The sequence below is a fragment of the Sciurus vulgaris genome (genome assembly GCF_902686455.1).
Source record: "Sciurus vulgaris genome assembly, chromosome: 6".
NCBI classification, from domain to species: Eukaryota; Metazoa; Chordata; class Mammalia; order Rodentia; family Sciuridae; genus Sciurus; species Sciurus vulgaris.
This window is the reverse complement of record NC_136466.1, coordinates 12,521,578-12,538,695: the sequence shown is the minus strand read 5'-3', so window position 1 is coordinate 12,538,695 and position 17,118 is coordinate 12,521,578. Positions and strand designations below refer to the sequence as shown.

At 48.3% G+C, this 17,118-nt stretch overlaps 1 protein-coding gene across 19 annotated transcripts in view; it reads left to right on the top strand.

The window, feature by feature from the left end:
- Window positions 1-17,118, top strand: part of TENM2 (teneurin transmembrane protein 2) — a 657,515-nt gene that overhangs the window by 494,391 nt on the left and 146,006 nt on the right. For all 19 annotated transcript variants that reach the window (XM_079145381.1, XM_079145388.1, XM_079145390.1 and 16 more), the window contains one exon: window positions 16,811-17,006. In XM_079145381.1, coding sequence (XP_079001507.1) covers window positions 16,811-17,006 — 196 coding nt within the window. The remainder of the gene's footprint in view (window positions 1-16,810; window positions 17,007-17,118) is intronic.

The following is a 17,118-nucleotide window of genomic DNA, read 5'->3' as shown; positions in this document are numbered from 1 at the left end:
AATGATATTTCTTAAGAGCACATTTACAGATGGTGATTTGTGGTGTTAGCTCTAGCCAGCTCCAGTTTATCCCTTTCCATTGCACAGCATTATTCGAAAACAAGCTCTTCCCTTCCTTGTCCCCTTCTTTCTTGCCCTGCTAAGTAAGTATGTACAAGGCTTCAAGCAGAGGTGGGACCAGTGGGGTTCCTGTCCTGACTGTCAGCTTGCGGTTGTCTCTCCACCCTGCAAGGGCCCAGTTACTAGGTAGGTCAGCTCTCCTGGGCCTCCTGTTCCCATGAAGCCAAGGTCAAGGGCCTGCTGTCCACTCACACAGCACATCATGAGGCAATTTGTAGATGTCCCTAAGATGATGTTCAATTTCATTTTGAAGGAAGGCATACTTTTAAAGAAATATATATTTTTTAAAATTTGCTTTCCAAAAGACCTTGAAGTATAGAGAGAAGGTCTTGCAAAACCAGTCAGATTCTTCTGTCAGACTGAAAGTGCTTTTGGAAAGAACTTTCTCAGTGGACCCCCTTATGAGTATCTGATGGCATCCCAATAGCCATCCAAATCAGAGGGCAACCTCCTGGCAGCTCAGAGAAACTTCCTGGGCAACTGGAAATCGATGGGAGATCTGGTGTTGAGGAGCATGCACCAGGAGGGTGCTGAGTGCTTTTTAAGAGGGGCAATGCTTGGGTTCATGACACTCAGAACAGGGAAGAGAAAGAGTCAAGCATGATCATGGGTCCTGTAATCCTATGGGGTAGGGGGTTGAGAGAGAATCACAAGTTCAAGGCCAACCTGGGCAACTTAGCAAAACCACACCCAAAAAAGTGAAAGAAAGAGAAGAGAGGATGAGACAGGGGACTGCACCATATCTCCTCATTAGCCTGAATGCAGTTTTGGAGGTGCCATAGGTCAGGCATTTATAATATTATGAGCAAAGCCCTTCAAGGTCAAGTGAAATCTTATGTAGAACCCCAAGTATAAAGCAGAAAAAGTGATTTTACTAACATAAATATAGTTTACATAAAGTCCACGTTTATTATTATGTTAATCTCTGTATATGCAGGTTTATTTTAGGTTTGTATGCATGTGTGTGTATATATGCATATGACATATATAATGTGTGTGTATATATATGTATATACACACATACATACACATGTGTATATGTACATATACACACACACTGAGTCATTTCTCAATATTAATGAAGGATTGGTTCCAGAATATCAAAATCTGAGGACGCTCAAGTCTCCTACATAAAATGGCACAATATTTGCCTAGAACCTACATACTTCCTTCCCGAGACTTTAAGCCATCTGGAGATGACATATAATATATTTCAGTGTAAATACTGCATACATTATTATACTGTATTGTTTAGCAACTAGTGACAAGGAAGAAAAGTGCATGTTCAATTTAGATGCAATCTTTTCACAAATATTTTCAATCTGCAGTTGGCTTAATTCATGGGTATAGAACCCTTAGATACGGAGGAGTGAGTGTGGATGTGGACATAGCTCCAGAGAGAGACTTTTAACTCATGGGGGTGGGCCTCTCTAAGAGCAAGAGAGGAGAATATGGCTGGGAGTTAGGTTGTTAGAGTATTTACTCTATTCTATAATAAAATATTGAAGGTAAGCAAGTCTCCCTGTCCCAGCCTCCAACACACACAGGAAGCAAATACAAGATCTTAACATTTGTTCATTGGAGTTGTTGAAATATGGGCGTGTTCCCATATTCTACTCCTCTTCATTTTTACAATCTCTCTCTTTACCAAAAGCAAATCTATGCCACGGTTGAACCATCTTGAGTACAACAAGCCTTGGATGGATATAGATAATGACTGTAATCTCAGCCATTCTCAAGATTTAATTGATTTATGTACCTTGTTTTCTTTGCACAGTTTTGAGAAAAAAAAATCATAATGAATATATTTAGGTAGTTGTGAATAGCAACAGTATTTTCTTTAATCGTTTCTTTTACGGGCTGTGGAGAGTCTTCAATTAAATTGATCCACAGCTTGAAAGAGAAGTGAGAGAAAATAATTGTTTCAGGGTTAAGTCACTTAAACTATCTAGCAACTGCTCAGATTCCTTGCCTTAGATATAAAAGTAGAAGAGTTGTACCCAAATTTTGAAACTTTCTTTTAAAATAAAAATAATAACAATAATCTCCTTTATGGGACCATTTCACCTTCATTGGGAATTCAACTCCTGGTTTTACCTCTGGACCTGAGCATGGGCCTCTGCTCAGCCTGGAGTTTGCTGGAACAAGATCCAAGAGGGTCTTGCTTGCATGGCTTCATCTGAGCAGGCGCACATCAGGCTGGATTCAAAAAAGAGCCCAGCATAGATCTTTAGCCTTCATAATAAGTGACGGTTATGGAAGTTCACATCTGTGTTCAAAGATGTGGGGAAAAGTTTTGTTCCAAGATCTTCACAAAATGAAGAACTTCCAAAAGGTCCATGGATGCTTTGCAAGGAAGAAAAATTATGGTAGGAAAACATTCGCCATTCCTCTGGTCACTTACGAAAATGCTCTCGGCTCCACCCATTTAACACCAGCATCTCTGCCCACATAGAACAGTACCAGGACCCCAGGACCAACTGCTTCACATGTGTTGCCTTAGTTACCCTCGTGTCAACCCTATGAGGTTGGTCCTGTTGTAGCACCCCCACTTCACACACAGCAGCATTGAGACAGTTTGGGGTCACAAAGCTCCCTTGGGCACATCAGACACCCCCTCTTACCACACAGGCATGTCCAGCAGCATCGGCGTTAACGTAAACCACACCGTAAGATCACAACTCCTGCCCAAACCAGGAATTGTTAGAAGCCAATGAAAGTGGAGCCAGAAGTCTTCCAGAATGGTCAAGGGAAGTCTTGGTACACTTGGGCTAAGGGTGCCTAGTGAATTGCAAGCCAGAGAAAGGAACAGAGAAGGTGCCAAGATCAGCACTTTGAAGAAGGCGATCATGAAAACATTTTAAGAGGTGCTGGGATTGGAATGAAGATGTCTCTGTGCTGACAGACTGTCCCTCCAGTTGTGTTGGGCTGGTCAGGCTGAGGAGCTCCCGTATTGTTCCCATGTATCCTGTTGATTCTAAGATGGACATAAGACTCATATTTTGACATCTCTGCAAACGGACTGTATTTGGTGATGGAGGGAGCTGAGGTAGAATGAAGTGTTGGGCATCACATTTTTGTGTACGTATGAAAACTCGATATTCATTCTAACAACTAGAGCACAGTTGCAAATATAACCCAAATCTTCCTGAATATGAGATAAAATAAACTTTTTATCACCAGAGTTTCCTTTTGCAAGATAAAGTCCTCATCAAACAGTTTCCCATTCATTAAGTGCTTTCAGTTTAAGTAGCCTCGTATTCATTCCAAATATCCCCAGATAACTAGATCCAAGATATCAATCAAATCAGTGTGAGGCTTAATTATAATTTTGTCAGACACTTAAATGCATATTTTTAACATGATGTTTAAGTATGGCTTCTGTGAGAGGTTGATGGAGCTTTCTAGCCACCGAACAGCGTGGGCATAAGGAAGTGATCCACTCCCAACCACCTTGCCGTAACGTGCAACCTGTAGCACTCAAAGCTGTGTGGCCTTGGGTAAGTCACTCAACAGCTCTGTGCTTCCGTTACCTCCTCCGTAGAATGGGGATGATATGAAGTGCTCATGGCAAGGTTGTCAGATGCAAATGAGAAAATCCTTATAAAGCATTCAGACTTGTGCTTGCTGGTAGAAATGGTGGAGTCCATTATCATATTTCTCAGAATATCCATCATTCAAGCCCCCAAACAAACCAAATTTCAATTTTTTTTTTTTTTAGAAGAGAGTTTTGATTTGTGTTTTTGTCACTCTGCAGTAATATTTGGTGCTGCTCAGAAAAATAGAGAATATTAACAGTTTAGTGTATTTTCCAGTTTAATCATTTTTACAAATACAGGATCTGACCTTGTGTGTTGTTTTCATCCTGGATCTTGCCTAAGCGGGGAGGAGGTCTTTGCAACCCTGGATATTCTTTCCTAAACTCATTTTAAATACTTCAAAAAGAGTCTAGATTTTAAAAATCAGCCAATCTTCCTTTTTCAGCATTATCAATTATTCTACAGTAAGAACCTTTGAAGGTGCAGGTGCATGTACTTTTTAATAATTTCCTCATGATGAGCCGTGCGTGTTGGTGCACACCTATAATCCCAGAGGCTTGGGAGGCTAAGGCAGGAGGATCACTAGTTCAAAGTCAGCCTCAGCAAAAGCGAGGCAGGAAGCAATTCAGTGAGACCCTGTCTCTAAATAAAATACAAAATTGGGCTGGGGATGTGGCTCCGTGGTTGAGTGGCCCTGAGTTCAATCCCCACTACAAATAATAATAATAATGACGACGATGATAATAATAATAATTTCCTAGTGGTACATTCTGACAAGTGAGACTACTCGTTCAAAGGATGTACCCATGCCAAGCCCTTAGCAATAATAATAACCGCACAGAGCTACCACAGAGAGAGGGTTTGCTGGGATCCAGAGCAGGGGCCTTTATTACGTCCACCTGGAGATGAGGGAGCCGACCTCAGGCTTGCCCAGCGTCACGCCATGGTCCTAGAGAGGCTCACCCAAGCCTTTGCTTCTGTCCCTCTTTAGTGCCCAGGAGGTCATTTTGCACCCTGACCGCTCCCTCTCCTTGGTGATGTGTTTGATACATTTTCACAACCAGCCCACTTGAGACCCTCCTATTGATCTCGGGAAGGCAGGGAGCCAAATGTGACATTTGTGATAAACCGTTGGCTAAAGACAATTAGATGGGAAAGTGCAGTAAATAAGAAATCGCACCAGCAAGGCACTGGGAGGCAAGGCCTCCGTTCTGCTGGCCTCGTGGCGCGTAGCCATCGTGCATCCTGGGACAGCCAGGAGAGGCCCATCAGCTTCACTGACCTTGACCCCAAGGCTCTCAGGGGTCACCGCTATGTCTCACTTGGTCTTCGGAGCAAGACCTTCTACCCTGCTCCTGCAATGGATCAAAAGGCAGCAGGATGAGGGTGTGACCTTGTGGAAGACGAAATCTAAAATTAGTCCCTCTGTGCTCCATAAATACTCGTTCAAGGTGTGCACTGCGGACACTGATAAAGGTGTGGCTGTCCTTTAGGAAGGGGACTTGACAAGCTAAGAGATGAGGGCAGCCTCCGGCAGGGAGGGTCCCGAGATGCAGCAGTGGGCAGGGGTAGGAACAGACACTCCGTGGTCATCATCCTGATCTGGTCTGAATCTCACTGCTGCTGTGTGGCGCCGGAAGTGTTTCTGGGTGAGTCCCTCCAGATGGCTTCACCATCCATAAGATGAGGACTGTTCCTCGTCAGGGGCTTGTGAGAATCACTGAGACAATGCCTAGCAAATAGTAAGTGCCCCACAGAGATCAGTCGACCAGTCTAACTGGTCTACCTCCCTGGCAGGTCACCTAGCAACGGAGGCTGTGCAGGAGAATGGCCAGGCCTCTGCTGGAGGCGGTGCTGACTTGCACGCTGGGCTAGGCCTTCAGGCTCCAGCATAGATGGCAAAGCTCAGGGTCTTCCTGCTCAGCTCAGGGAGTCCTGGGCCCTCTCCATGGCAGTGTTTGGGGTGTCTCTCCTGGGGTGCACTACACTCAGCCATGTCCAGCCCAAATGCAGTGCTCTGGGGATGGGCGAGAGGCTGACCGTGTGCATCCTGCTATCTCTGTGTGTAGGAGCGGACGCCATATGTCATTTGCGTTATGCCTAGCTTATTCAGCAAATGTCAGCTCTTACTGCTCCAACAGGTTTGGACAGATAAAAGTAGGCCACCACTTCCAACCTGTGAGGGTTTGGGGGCCACTTCCTGGAGAAGAGACTACCAAGCCCAATCTTGGAGGATGCGGGAGAAGGGAAGAAAGGGTTTTCTCTAAACAGAAGGCAAATGAAGGTCCTGGGTAGGAGCTCCACAGGGCGATCATCTTTTTAGAAAGAGCTGCTCCTTGTCCATGGCTCTCCAGCAGGGACCCAGCTTTTCCCTTTGGAACAGGCTGTTGCAGGCCAGGTGTGACCAAGTGGGACAGCCCCTCTGCAGGTTTCATGGCGGTGCCTGTGTGTTGAGTTGGAGCAGATTTACAGCTGGGTCCCCAACCCTGGCTAGAAACATATTCAATAGGAGAAAAAAGTGCCCAGACACCATAAAGCTCAGAGTTCCCCTCTGAACGGAGATTGTGTACTCTCATTTGCTTCCGGGAAAGTCTTGTAAAGACGTCAGGACCTGTGGTTTTCAATGGTTTCTTCTTGTTCTCAGAAATTTCATGTGAGAGGGTTAGCATATCGCAAAGGAGAGCCCCTCTTCAGAGAGACCCCTCATTCTGCCAGAAGCGGGCCAAAATGTTGTATTCCACCAGCATTTATAGAACACCTAGAATGTGCCTTGAATCACGGCACTGAAATAGCAAATGAGGCAGAGCCGGCCCGGCCTTTGTATGGCTATTGAACTAGCACAGGTGCCCCTGTAGGGATTCCTGGAAGGCCTCCTACCTGCCTTACCCTGGCCCTGCCTGATGACTGTTTCTGTTAGGAATCCCATATTGAAACAGGGCCCGGGGATACGCAGCATGTGAGGAGTGGCAGTGGCGACCATCCTTCTCCAGAGACACTCATCCTTTTCTATTCATTTTTTATTCCGACTACCTCACCCCTCCCCATCCCAGATAGTCAAAGCAGATTGGTTTTAGAAGAAGAAAAAACTAAAGACAAAATATGCTCTTTTAGAACTTAAAAACCACGATTTTAGGCTTGATCCATCGGGAGGAAACATCTTGGCAGCACCTATAATCTGCTTATCTTCAGCCAACAAATTTTTAAAGCCCCTGCCAACCCCAGAGGGCCCTCCGGGGTTAGGCCCCGTAAACACTCCAGTTCATAAGCTTACTTATTATTACAAAAAGAACTCGAGTTTCATCTTTTGTAACCATCCGTGGGCACATTCCGCCTCTGAAAGTCCTTCTCTGGCCTCCCATCACACTGCAAGGGGGTCTGAAGTTGCTCTAGAGAGCAAGCTCTAGATGGACTTCCCCAACGCCCACCACGTGCTTGTCCATAATAGATGCTCATTTAATATCCGATGGGTCATCAGTTACCCTGTACTGCTGGGCCCTCTGCGGTCTGGTAACCAGCAACCTGTTCCCTCTATGCCCAACCGCATGGGCCTGCTTGCTCTCCCTGGGTCACACCAAGCTCCTCCCACCTCTGCGTGTTTGTCAGCTTCCATTACTCTAAGGATATACCTGAGATAAATCAACTTACAGAGAGAAAAAGCCCCACTATCAAGGCAGTTCCACTATCCCCTTTGGGGGCACACCCCGAAGACTGAAGGCCGCCCACTAGCCTTCCTCTTAAGGGTTCCATCACCTCCCAGTAGTGCCAAGCTGGGGGCGGAGCCTGGAACACACGGGCCTTTGGGGTGGTTTAGCATTCAAGCTGAGCACGGCGCCCTCTGCCGCGGAGTCTGCGCTTCCTGAAGCGCCCTGCCTAGTGCTCCCCTGGCTCCTTCCTCCCTCCGCCGGGCCTCTGCCCAAACACATGCCTTCAGTGAGCCCTTTCGAAGGAATCAAAAACAGGCTACACTGTCACACTTGATGTCCTCGTCGTGCTTTATTTTTCTGAAATCTACTTTATTTAGGCATCATTTTAAGACACATTTTTTTCAGGGAACATTTTCATCCCTAAAATGAGAGAAGCGCAGCCTCCTGAGCAGCAGCAGCACCGTAGGAACATGGCCACGCCCCTGAGGGCCCCGCCCCAGCTCGGGCCACGCCTTGTAGCTCCCAACCAGGTGCCTCTGCGCAGCTGCAATCTGTCGCTGGAGACCAGATCCGTCTGCCCTGGAGTATCTGTCCAGGGAGCCCTGTGCTCTTCTGTCCAGCTGCTTTCGCTCCGCAGATGTGGGTGAAATTCCCCCACAGGGCTGTGTCCCACAGTTCGTTCCTATTCCTCCTGAGCACATCTCCAGCGAGGTGTATATAACCCAGGTCCCTGGTACCCCGGTACCCTGATCCCGGGGGGGGGCAAATGTTCCAAGACTCCCAGTAAATGCCTGAAACCGTGGAGAGAACGGAGTCCTAGGTATACACACACACCTATGATCAAGCAGGTTTTTGACTTTTTTATAACTGCATTTAAATGCCATCCAATATTCCATAGTCGCCAAAATAAAGATTTGCTTCCTACAGTGTGATATTCCACATGTATTGCTTATCAATCCCCAAAGCTCATTATTTAATCTTAATTCCTACATTGCACCAACGAGGGGAAATTAGAGATAATTTTAAATAATTGCCAATTCTTCATCCATTCAATTATTATTTATTAAGCACCTAGTTGCCAAGCCTTTTGCTGGAACCACATACCTATGACACAGCTTAATTTGTAAATGAGGGACCATAAGAGGTGAATAGCACTAACTACTAATAAACTAGTATAATTATAAAAATATGCTGTAATAACAGTGATATGAATGGTCTCACGCTCTTGAACGAATCAAGAGAAATATTAATGTTTTCAGCCCACAGCTGACTATGGTGGCTGAACCCACAGAAAATCAAAGTACAAACAAGGAGAGACTCTGTACTAACTTCTCTGTCCTCCAATCCTGCTAATGGACTTTTGTATGTTGTATGTCTTTTTTTTTTTTTTTTTTTTGGTACTGGGGATTGAACTCAGGGCCACTCGACCACCGAGCCACATCCCAGCCCCATTTTGTATTCTATTTAGAGACGGGGTCTCACTGAGTTGCTTAGCACCTCACTTTTGCTGAGACTGGCTTTGAACTCATGATCCTCCTGCTTCAGCCTCCCAAGAGGCTGGGATTACAGGCATGCACTACCATGCCCGGTTGATTTGCTGTATTCCTTATTCGTGACCCTGATGTTATCTTCTACCTTGGTATCATGGGCTCCAGGAGGACAGGAGCTTTGTCTGAGTCATTCACTGCTATATCCTCTGTGCCGGCACTAAGTGGTGTTTGAGGCTTGTTGAATGAATTTTTTTATTAAATTTTTATTTTTATAGACTGCATTTAAATTTATTGTACACAAATGGGGTACAACTTTTCATTTCTATGGTTGTATACAATGTAGATTCACACCATTCAAGAAATCATACATATACATAGGGAAATACTGTCTGAGTCAGTCTACTGTCTTTCCTTACTCCACCCCCTACCACCCCATTTTCTTTTACAGCATCCAAAGTCTTCTCTTGCCCCCTTCACAAAACCCCCATTTATGTATCATCACCCACTTATCAGAGAAAACATTTGGCCTTTGGTTTTTTAGGCTTGGCTTATTTCACTTAGCATGATATTCTCCCAACTCTATCCATTTACCAGCAAAAGCCATAATTTTATTCTTCTTTATGGCTAAGTAATATTTCATTACTTACCACATACCACATACACAGTTTCTTTATCCATTCATCAATTGAAGGGCAGCTAGCTTGGTTTTACAATCTGGCTATTGTGAATTGAGCAGCTATGAACATTGATGTGGCTGTATCTCTGTAGTATGCTGATTTTAAGTCCTTTGGGTGTAGGCCAAGGAGTGGGATAACTGGGTCAAATGGTAGGTCCATTCTAAGTTTTTTAAGGAATCTCCATACTGCTTTCCAGAGTGGCTGCACCCATTTGCGACTCCACCAGCAATGTATGAGTGTGCCTTTTGCCCCACATCCACGCCGGCACTTATTATTGCTTGTGTTATTGATAATAACCATTGTAGAATGACTAGTTTTATACCCATGACATGAACGAGGGCAAGAATCAGGACTATACTTCAGGCCCTTCTTTTCTCTGAACCCCAATTTAGAAATCACTTGTGAATCTGTACTCACAAACATGCTCTCCCAAGCACATGCTCATGCAGGCCAGAGAGGCCAGCAGCACCCCTGCCTGGCCCTGCTTACCAGGCACGCTGACAGCCCTGGGCTACTGTGGCTAAGGGTACCGCCTCGGAAGCTGGCTGCCTGGGTGTGCATCTCGGCTCCCCCACTGATTAACTTTTCTGTAAGCCATACCACTCTGTGCCTCAGTTTCCTCAGGCGAGTGCTCTACCACTGAATGGCACACCCAGCCCCCAAACCATTTCTCAGAAAGGCTTTGTCCTCCAAGAAGTTGAAATACCAAGAGTCACCACGTTGACATAGACTGGATGGCAAATGTCTGATTGGTTGGGTCTAAGTCTTTTCCACTCAACCAGTGAGATCTTCAGAGGGCACCCTGTATTCCAGGCACAGTTCAGGGCACTGTTGAGTAAAACAGATTGGTGTCTCTCTCCAGGAGTGCATATCCAACAGGAGGTAAATGGGCCATAAATTAGTAAAGAGTGAGCTTTTTCAGAGTGATTCGGTTTTTTTCTGAGGATGGAAACTCAGAGGCAATACAGACATAAAGTTTAGGGCGAGGCAGGAAGAGAGGAAGACAGCTGTGAGACCAGGAAAAAGACAGGCCAGGCCAAGGGAATGACTGGTGCAAAGGCCCTGAGGCTGGGTGAGTTGGCAGCTCCAAGAACCAGGAGCAGCATGGTGGGAACACAGGAGGGAGGAGCTAAGGGAGCTGGGCGGGGGCTGCTGTCAGAGCAGCTTTCAGACAGAGAAGGCCACCACCCAGCACAACCACCAGACCTTCCCAGGCCTCCTCTGTGTCTGCTCCAGCAAGACCTCCCCCACCTTCAGGTTGCCAGCCTGCTTCCGCCAAGCCTGGCCCAGCACTGCCGTGCTCTGCCTTCCTCCCTCTTGGCCACTCAATGCCATCTTGAAGGAACTCAAACCAGGCTGGCCACCAGAGAGGCTGGCAGCTGCAGCCAGCTCCTTGGAAATCTTGGAGTGGTCTCCCATGGTGGCTCCCACGCTTGCAAATCCAACCTCAAGTCCTCACGTGGCTGCCAGCCTTGCTCAGTGGCTCTGGGGGCACCCTTCCCTTCCCTGGCTGTCACTGTTCCCTGCTGAGACACAGGGATGAGACTCGGGCTCTTAGGAGATGACATGAGATAACGCTCGTGGGCATTTTCCATTACACCTAGAACAGAACACACCCAGCCAACAAAAATCAGCTCTTCTTATTTTCAACAATGACTTTTTCCACGGGTGTGAGAGGACCTGTATTGAAAGAATGGAGAATTTCACCCTCGTGGAGAATTCGACCCCACTCCTGCTTTTAAAGAACCCCGTTTGGCTGCTCTGTCTTTCCTGTGCTTGCTCTTACCTGGGGGATCTGGCAGTCAGTTAGGACAGTCTGGAAATGCAGGTGCTATTTTCTGTCCGGATGCCCAGGGACTCCTTGTCACAGCATCCCCAGCAGTGCCCGCAGCTGAACCAGTCGCCTCTAGTTAAGTGACTCAGTCACAACTGCACAGTCCTCAGAAAGTCAGCGAGGCCCTGCTCGGGACGCAGCCTCCACGGGAGCGCCTCTGTCTCCCCTCGCCCTTCCCCTGGCGCTCAGCCCCTTTCAAAGAGAGCAAAGAAGTTGTGCTGAGCTTTAATGAGGAAGCAGCTGGGCACACTTTGCCACAGGCCTGGCTGGAGGCAGAGAGAGATGAACAGGCCCCGTGAGTGACCCACCGCGGCTAAGTCACTCCCGCCGTCTCTGGATGCAACCAGAGACCCCGTGATAGAGTGGCTTCAAGCAGTCCCGCTCACACGTGCTGCTCACCCCCAACCCCACCGACCGCTGAGGATGCCCTGCCATCTGAGGCGGAATCAACACCAGACCTCGGGAGGCCAGGGCTGCTGCCAGCGTGGAGTGAGGGGAGGGGCATGCGTCGGTGGGAAATGTCACCATTTATTGCTTTTCCCAGTCCCCATCAACCCTCAGCCAGCAGACGTTCCAGATAGTAATAAAGTTATTTTCCCCATCTCCCAGGGTCCTGGACCCAGTAATAACGTCTTCCTGAAGGGCAATGAGTCTGTCTTTAACCTTGCCCTCTTTGGCAGGTAGGCATCGGTGTGGCTTCCAGAAGCCTCTCTGGGCTGCCTGCTCTCTGTGTGTGGACGCCTTCCCTCCTGGGAAAGCAACAGACCCTGCTCAATGGTCCAGACCCCTCTTCTCTCCTCCAGCTCTTCTGGAAACCCACTAAGTTATCTTAATTACCATCCCTCCTTGGTCTCTGCCAAGAAGTTGAGAGATTTATAATTGGATCAGTCAAATATTTGCTGTGGTTTATTTCCTTGCTCTTGTAAAAGTTGCATTTGCGTGCCACTTTTGGGTATGACTAATGACTCGAAGGCGCAGCCCTCACATTGCATGCCAACATGGGTTATTTTTCAAAGGCCAGAGAAAGAGAGAGTTTTCAGAGAGAGGAGCAGTGTGTATTTGGGGTTATTGTGCAATCCCACCCTGAGTGGCTGCAAGAGATACAAGCTGCTTTAAGAGGCAAATGTCCCCCTGCAGGCAGCCCAGGCACAGATACACCCTCTACTAGGATTTGGTCACTTGCCTTCTGATCCCCTTCCAGGGTATCTGCAGACCTATTAGATAGAACGTGCCTTGGCACAACCCTTTCAGTCACCGAGCACAGCATGTTCCCCCTGAGCATCCCTATGTCCTGGATTGATCATCACGGGGTCCTGGAACAGAGGAATCAGATGTCCCTGGTCCTCAGCCTGAGTTATCGATTCCCAGCGATGAGCCATGGAAAGGGAACTCTGTCCAGGGGCTGGGCTCTTGGAAAATGGCCTCCTTCTGGTGTCAGCCAATCTGCCAAGCAAGCTGCCAGACGGCAGCCTGGGACTGCAGTCCTCCAGTGCACAGGCTGCCCCGAACCTCCTGGCTCCCTGCCCTCCAGCTCCTCCCTGGCCCCTGCTCTGCCCGCCTTGGAAGGCACCTCCTCGGCTGGCGGGGTTGACGCACCGTGGGTTCTAGGCCCCAGCCCCTCCCTGACTCACAGACACAGGGGATGAGGCTGGATGGTATGTGGTGGCCACGGGTGGCAAGGCCACATATTCCACTCGAGAGCAGCTTTGGGACTAAAAGGAGCATCAAACTGTACCAACCGTGATGCTCCTGGGTGAACTAGGATAATGAGACACCCTGTGTGCGTCGGAGTTGGAATTTCACCAACAGAGGCCACTGCCAGCTTTCCTGGTGACCCTTCCCTCCTGCCTAATAAGGAATAGAAGATATGCAGGGATCTGCTCTGATCATGGGGAGTGAACTAGGAAGGGAGAGGGCCTGGAGAAACCCATGAACGCCACCTGGAGCCACACACTGTCACTCGTGTGTGGCTCCCTGTAGTAAGCGTGTACTGGCTGCTCGGGATGCCATTCCAGACCCTCCTCCAGAGCTCATTCTAGTCTCTAGGCCGTTCCTGTCTAGTGCTTCTGCCATCTTGGGCTTTACCAGTTCCCTGGCACCTTCCAGGGAAGATGGGAACAGAGGAAGAGCCTGAGAGAGATTGCTCAGGACGTTGGAGGGCAGGGTCCAGGAGCAAAGGTTAAGCCACACCTTGCGCCATTGTCCAGAATCGGCACATCCCCCACCTAGATGGGCTGGGGAGGAGACAGACCTGCGGTGGGCAGCAACCCGCAGTCTCCACCACAGAGGTCACCAGGCTGTGTGTCAAAGGAGGGAGGGAAAGAAGACAAGAAGGGGCAGAGAACACACGTATCATCTACTTTCTCCTTCAGAACCACAGGGGGACGTCACGGATCCCAGGGTGGCACGGCACTCCAGGTCCGTGACTGTGACTCTACCCCTCCCTCTCCCATCAAGACAGCACTTCAGGAGAAAGGAGTGGAAGCGACGGTCATCGGAGAGGAAGGCCTCATTGCGATGTCCGTCCCTTTCCGTAAACTTCATTTACAAAGTTGTCATTTCGCTCATTCGATATTTAACAAACGTTTATTGATCAGATTTCGCTGCAGGTGAACTTGACCCAGGGGTGGATGCTCACAAGGCGTGCGTACCGTGCGCAAAGCATCTGCCACTTTGTAGGGGGGACTCACTCCATCCTCGTCGTGACGTCGGTGGGTGGGTACTGTCGCTACCCCCATTTCAAAGCCCAGGCAGTGGAGTTGCAGTGAATCTAAATGGCATGACGCTCAGCATCCCAGGAAGGAGGTGGCAGAGCTCAGACTGTCACCCGGGTGGGCCGGCTCTGAAGTCCTTGCTCTTGGTCACTCCAGCAGGCCATGCATCCGCACCCGCCGCTTACACTCTTCGCAGTGGCCCGACAGTCGATATGAAGACAATCAGATCACTGAGGGGTGACAAGAGCTTGAGAGAAATAAGGTGCAATGAAGGGACACAGGATTGAGACCTGTCAGAGACTGATCGTGGCCTGCTCTCCCATCCAGGACCTTATTTGAGAGCCGTGGCTGGCAGGTTCCTGCTTAAATGGAAGCTACCCTCCAAGCTTCTGCAAGAGGACTCTGAGGGCAGCCGCAATGGATGTCCTCCCTCTCCTCTGAAAAATGTCCTTTTCCAGAGCATTTTGATTGGTTGGACAGCAAGCCCCGCCACTAGTCCCAAGCCAACGCGGTGTCCCTTGGCTGGTCAGGCAGATGGGCAAAAGATGACGAATGCCCAAATTAGTAATGAGCAATGGCCCCATACAAGTAATCACCTTCCCCAACTCTTCCTCATGGGGGTGATCACTTGGACCCCAAATGAAGTCTATTCTTCTCACCTCGGCACCAACGAAGTTACAGTCATTCCTCTGGCTGACAGCAATTTGTAGACACGGGTCTTTGTAGTTGGACATTTACGAGGTTGCTAAGGAACAAATGCTTTGGTTACAAAGGTCTTGGAAAGCAGCATCGGTTTGTCATCTCCTTTCCAATCATTTATTTCAGCCCATAAGGACAGCGGTGACCAGTGGAACAGGGGGTAGAGGGAGGCTGAACACAAACATTATTTCCTGAAATATGGAGTGAATGTCCTCTTCCTGTGCATGGGCCATCTGCAAGTGTAAAAATGGAAGCACGCTCTGCCCTTCTGTGATCATTCTGATTTGCAAGCAGGTGACTCCTAGTCACTAGGTACTTTTAAAATGCTATGATGTCCCAGGCCCTGCTCGAAGCATGATTGCATGTCAGGCTTCTCACAGCCCCGAGAGTCAGGTGCTCTCATCCCCAGTAGGAAAACCAGAGAGAGAGTAAAAATAGATGCACGTCAAACAATAGCCTGTGGCAGATACAGAATTCAAACCCGGGTCTGTCTGATGGCAAAACCTTTGTGCTTGAGATGAGAGAGTCTTTTGTTTTCGAAGATCACATTTCAGGTGGAAAGCTGGCAATTCTGATGAGGCCCCTTCCCACCAGGAGGCTCCAGCACCTGGGTTCTGTGAGGTTGGTGATGGGGTTACAGCTGATGCCTGCAACCTGGGAAATCCTTTCCATGGGGGCAAAGCCAGAAGGTGTGCAGGCTCACAGTGGTGGTTTTTATCTGCTAAACACTCCGCTTTCAACCTGCTCTGGAAGTCACAGTACCAGTGGCTTTGCCACGCAGGGATGAGTGCATTGCTACCTGGACTCGCTCTCCTCCTCCCCTGCAGAACACCCACCTGCAAAACCAACCCCCCAGAACATCATTCAGCGACTGCTTGGGAGTCTTCTGTGGCTCCCACTTGCCCTATAAGATTCCACCTGCTGTTTAGAGCAGGACTCTCAGATAATATTTGTTCTTCCCATCCTCCCATCCCTAGTAACCTTAGACGACCACTCTGTCTCTCACTGATTACATCTAGCTCTGAACCTGTTTTCCACTGAAACAATTCAACATTTCATCTGTGGTATAGCTAGGCACTGTGGGGACATGGAAATTGCAGCTGAACAGATCTATGTCCAAGTCTTTGCTCTTACACTTAGAAACTGTGTGGCTTTGAACAAGTTGCTTGACTTCTCTGAGCTTCAGTTTTCTTATTTATAAAATATGGATACAGACTCACTCATTGGTAGAGCACTTGCTTGGCATGTGCAAAGCCCCGGATTCAATCCCCAGCTGTACACAAAAATTCATGCCCACCTACACATGGATATAAATAGAACCAAGATGGGGGATATTTTAAGAATCAAAAAAAATGATTATGGTGATATTGATGATGACTAACTTATATTTTGTGTTTGTCGTGTGGCAGACACTGCTCTAAGTGTTCTCTTACTTCTCACAACACCCTGTAACGGAGATAGTATCATTTTCACAGTTTTGTAAATGGGGAAACTGAGGCACATACAGGCAAAGCTAGTGCCACAGAATGTCTCCCAGGTAATCTGGCTCCAGGGTCCTCATTCTCGGTCACCCTTCGGTTCTGTCTTCCCCCAGTAGAAGATCACCAAATGATACCTGGTAACACCAATTCCTTATCTGAAACTCCTGGGGAACTGAGGCACCTGGAATTCAGAATTTGGAGGACTATAGAAAAGTTATTGTTGGCATAAACTATGGATTATATAGCACCCCAGTGGGGTCTGGAGCAACAACCCATATCTCACAGACACACACACACACACACACACACACACACACACACACCCAAAGGTTAAAAAAAAAAAAAAAAAGAAAATGTTGAATTGAAGCTGTACGCATTTCAGAGCTGCAGGCCAGAGATTGCAGCCATGGTCGTTAAACAAGGCACAGCCACCCTAGGCATAATAAACGGGGGCTGTTATTACAGTTCCACATTTTGTGACTTGTTTTTCTGTATGAGCTCATCATGAAACTTACTAGAAAGCATCTCTCAGCCGCGTAATGGGTGGGCGCAGAGAGGCAGGCTGTGGGACGGGCCGCACCTCGTTCACCCAGGGCTCTCTCTGCTCCCCAGTACGACTTCATGGAGCGACTGGACGGGAAGGAGAAGTGGAGCGTGGTGGAGTCACCCAGAGAGCGGCGCAGCATTCAGACCCTGGTCCAAAACGAAGCTGTGTTTGTGCAGTACCTGGACGTGGGCCTGTGGCACCTGGCCTTCTACAATGACGGCAAAGACAAGGAGATGGTCTCCTTCAACACGGTGGTCTTAGGTAGGTGCGGGGTCTCTGGGAGGCAGCGCATGAAGGCAAGGATGGCTTCTCTGCCGAGGACGTGTCTTCCCAGCGTCCCCACAGAGTGGGCTGCACCAGAAGCTGCCCTGGG